At 39.6% G+C, this 2,917-nt stretch overlaps 1 protein-coding gene across 1 annotated transcript in view; it reads left to right on the top strand.

Moving 5' to 3' along the window:
* Positions 1–2,917, top strand: part of LOC104915368 (zinc finger X-chromosomal protein) — a 15,127-nt gene extending 12,210 nt beyond the window's left edge. The window contains exons 4-5 of the mRNA XM_010726247.3: positions 42–226; positions 1,599–2,917. Coding sequence (XP_010724549.3) covers positions 42–226; positions 1,599–2,785 — 1,372 coding nt within the window. The 3' untranslated portion in view covers positions 2,786–2,917. The remainder of the gene's footprint in view (positions 1–41; positions 227–1,598) is intronic.

Genomic DNA, 2,917 nt, shown 5'->3' with positions numbered 1-2,917 from the left:
TTTTTTAAGTAGCATTAGAGAGTTTTTTTGCTCGAATAATCTGTGGTGTGGCGACAGGAGGTAACTTTTAAACCTGCTTTGTTAGGTAATAATAACGATGGCATTGAAAGTCGGAATGGCACTGCAAGTGCTCTTTTGCACATAGATGAGTCAGCGGGACTTGGGAGACTGGCAAAGCAAAAACCAAAGAAGAAAAGGAGACCTGAGTCCAGGCAGTATCAAACAGGTGAGTCGTGGCTGTCTGCGTGCTTGCCTGTAAAAAAAATGCTTTGCTGGTAGGATGTGTAATGCCTTTTGAAAAAGAATACCTAGAGAGTTGTTTTGTTGGCAACGCTTCTGGATCATGGAAGTGTGCAAATTTTCTTTTGAAGTTTGTTAATAAAATAGTATCGTAGCAAAAAGTTAAAAAAAAAAGAAAAAAGAAAAAAGAAAAGATGAACTTCACTTGTTACACTGATTTTAATGTGTACTGAAATTAACTTTTTTTAAAGATAAGGTTAGATTGATAAACAGTACTCAGTAATAGTACTTTTAAAAAACCTTTTTGTCTTCATTGAAATTATACAGAACAATACACTTTGTTATACCAGCTCAGCTAATAACTGGTAAATATGTACATTGTATTTTTTTGGTAGATAGCCTTAGTAAATGCCCTTTTCTTTTTTAATAGTGAAGTAAATTGCCTCAGTGTTCATTCCAGTGTTCTTACTTGCATCTGTAAGAACAAATATGCTATTTTGGTGTTATTTGGCTTCTGCTACTACTGTGTTACATTTTGAAGGGCTTATTTGGTCTGATAAACTTGTACACAGCTTTTCTTTAGTAGTCCTGCCTTAAATTATACTAAAAGTTTCTTTCCAAATCATGACTTAACCGTAGGAGTTCTGTTTTGTCTATCTCTGAATAAATAGACCCAGCAAGTCTTAATTTTCAAGTTGGCTTTTTCTATTTCCACCTGCGTTCTCAGTTCTCCTAAAACATTTTTGAATAAGAGAGCTTTTTAGCATGCCTAGACAAATTCTGGATAAACAAATCAGACTGATGAGCAAACAAGTTCCAAGGCTTTGAGGTGTCTCTGTGTGAAAAGTGTTCTCATTGATCCCTGCTTGGTACCTCTTCAGTTTATAACTGACAGATGGCACAAGAAGGAGGTGTCAGTTTGGGGAGATATGAATTGTAGTCAATGGTAGGTGGCTGAACTGCCAAATCTGCAGATTCATGAAAGGTCAAAGAAGATGCTGTGATAGGCTTACGATGTAATGCTAAACGAGCTGCCTGCTCCTCCTTGCTCTGGTACTGACTTTTGTGTGTGTGCAGTGTGTGACCTCAGAATTACTTGAGCTGATGAACGGTTGGATGATGCTTTGGTTGTCTCCATCTGAGATCAGGATTTCCTTTCTCTGATGATGATAATAGATGAAAATGCTAATTCTCTCCATTTCTTCTACTTAGCCCAATAACAAGCTCGGTTATTGCATAGCAAAGCACGTGTGGTCTGACTCGATCTTACTTAGCAATTTGACTTGGTGTTAAGGTTGAAAGGAAAGAATGGAATAAAGTATAGAGTTGTTGAAAGGGTTTTCTTTGTTGTTTTTCAGCAATAATCATTGGCCCCGATGGTCATCCACTGACAGTCTATCCCTGCATGATTTGTGGAAAGAAATTTAAATCTAGAGGTTTCTTGAAAAGGCACATGAAAAACCACCCGGAGCACCTTCTTACGAAGAAAAAGTACAGATGCACAGACTGCGATTACACTACGAATAAAAAAATAAGTTTACATAACCACTTGGAGAGTCATAAGCTGACCAACAAAACAGAAAAGCTTATTGAGCGTGATGAGTGTGGGAAAAGCTTCTCTCACGCGGGAGCGTTATTTGCGCACAAGATGGTGCACAGGGACAAAGGAGTGAATAAAATGCACAAGTGCAAATTCTGCGACTATGAGACAGCAGAACAAGGATTGCTAAGTCATCACCTTTTAGCTGTTCACAGCAAGAACTTTCCTCATATTTGCGTGGAGTGTGGCAAGGGATTTCGTCATCCGTCGGAGCTGAAGAAGCACATGCGAATCCACACTGGTGAGAAACCCTACCAGTGCCAATATTGTGAATACCGATCTGCCGACTCTTCTAACTTGAAAACTCATGTAAAGACTAAACATAGCAAGGAAACGTCGTCCAAGTGTGATATTTGTTTCCAGACTTTTTCAGATACCAAAGAGCTACAGCAGCATACACTTATGCATCAAGAGAGCAAAACACATCAGTGTTTGCATTGTGACCATAAGAGCTCAAACTCGAGTGATCTGAAACGACATATAATTTCAGTCCACACAAAAGACTATCCCCATAAGTGTGATATGTGTGATAAAGGCTTTCACCGGCCTTCGGAACTGAAAAAACACGTGGCGGCTCACAAGGGTAAAAAATTACACCAATGCAGACATTGTGACTTTAAGATTGCGGATCCGTTTATTCTGAGTCGCCACATACTCTCAGTTCACACAAAGGATCTTCCATTCAGGTGCAAGAGATGTAGGAAGGGCTTTAGGCAACAAAATGAGCTGAAAAAACACATGAAAACACACAGTGGCAGGAAAGTTTATCAATGTGAGTACTGTGAGTATAGCACTACAGATGCCTCAGGCTTCAAACGGCATGTTATTTCCATTCATACAAAAGACTACCCTCACCGTTGTGAGTATTGCAAGAAGGGTTTCCGAAGGCCTTCAGAGAAGAACCAGCACATTATGCGGCATCATAAAGATGTTGGGCTGCCTTAAAGTCTCTTTCACAGACTTACGGCTGGAATTGCAAAGGAATTTTGCCTTTCGGGCAGTTAGCTTATTTTAAAGCCAATCACCTGCGATCACACACACACACACACACACACACACACACACACACACACACAC

Source organism: Meleagris gallopavo, chromosome 1, assembly GCF_000146605.3.
Source record: "Meleagris gallopavo isolate NT-WF06-2002-E0010 breed Aviagen turkey brand Nicholas breeding stock chromosome 1, Turkey_5.1, whole genome shotgun sequence".
Taxonomy (NCBI): domain Eukaryota; kingdom Metazoa; phylum Chordata; class Aves; order Galliformes; family Phasianidae; genus Meleagris; species Meleagris gallopavo.
The sequence above is the reverse complement of the archived record's forward strand: the minus strand, read 5'-3'. Positions and strand labels throughout refer to the sequence as shown.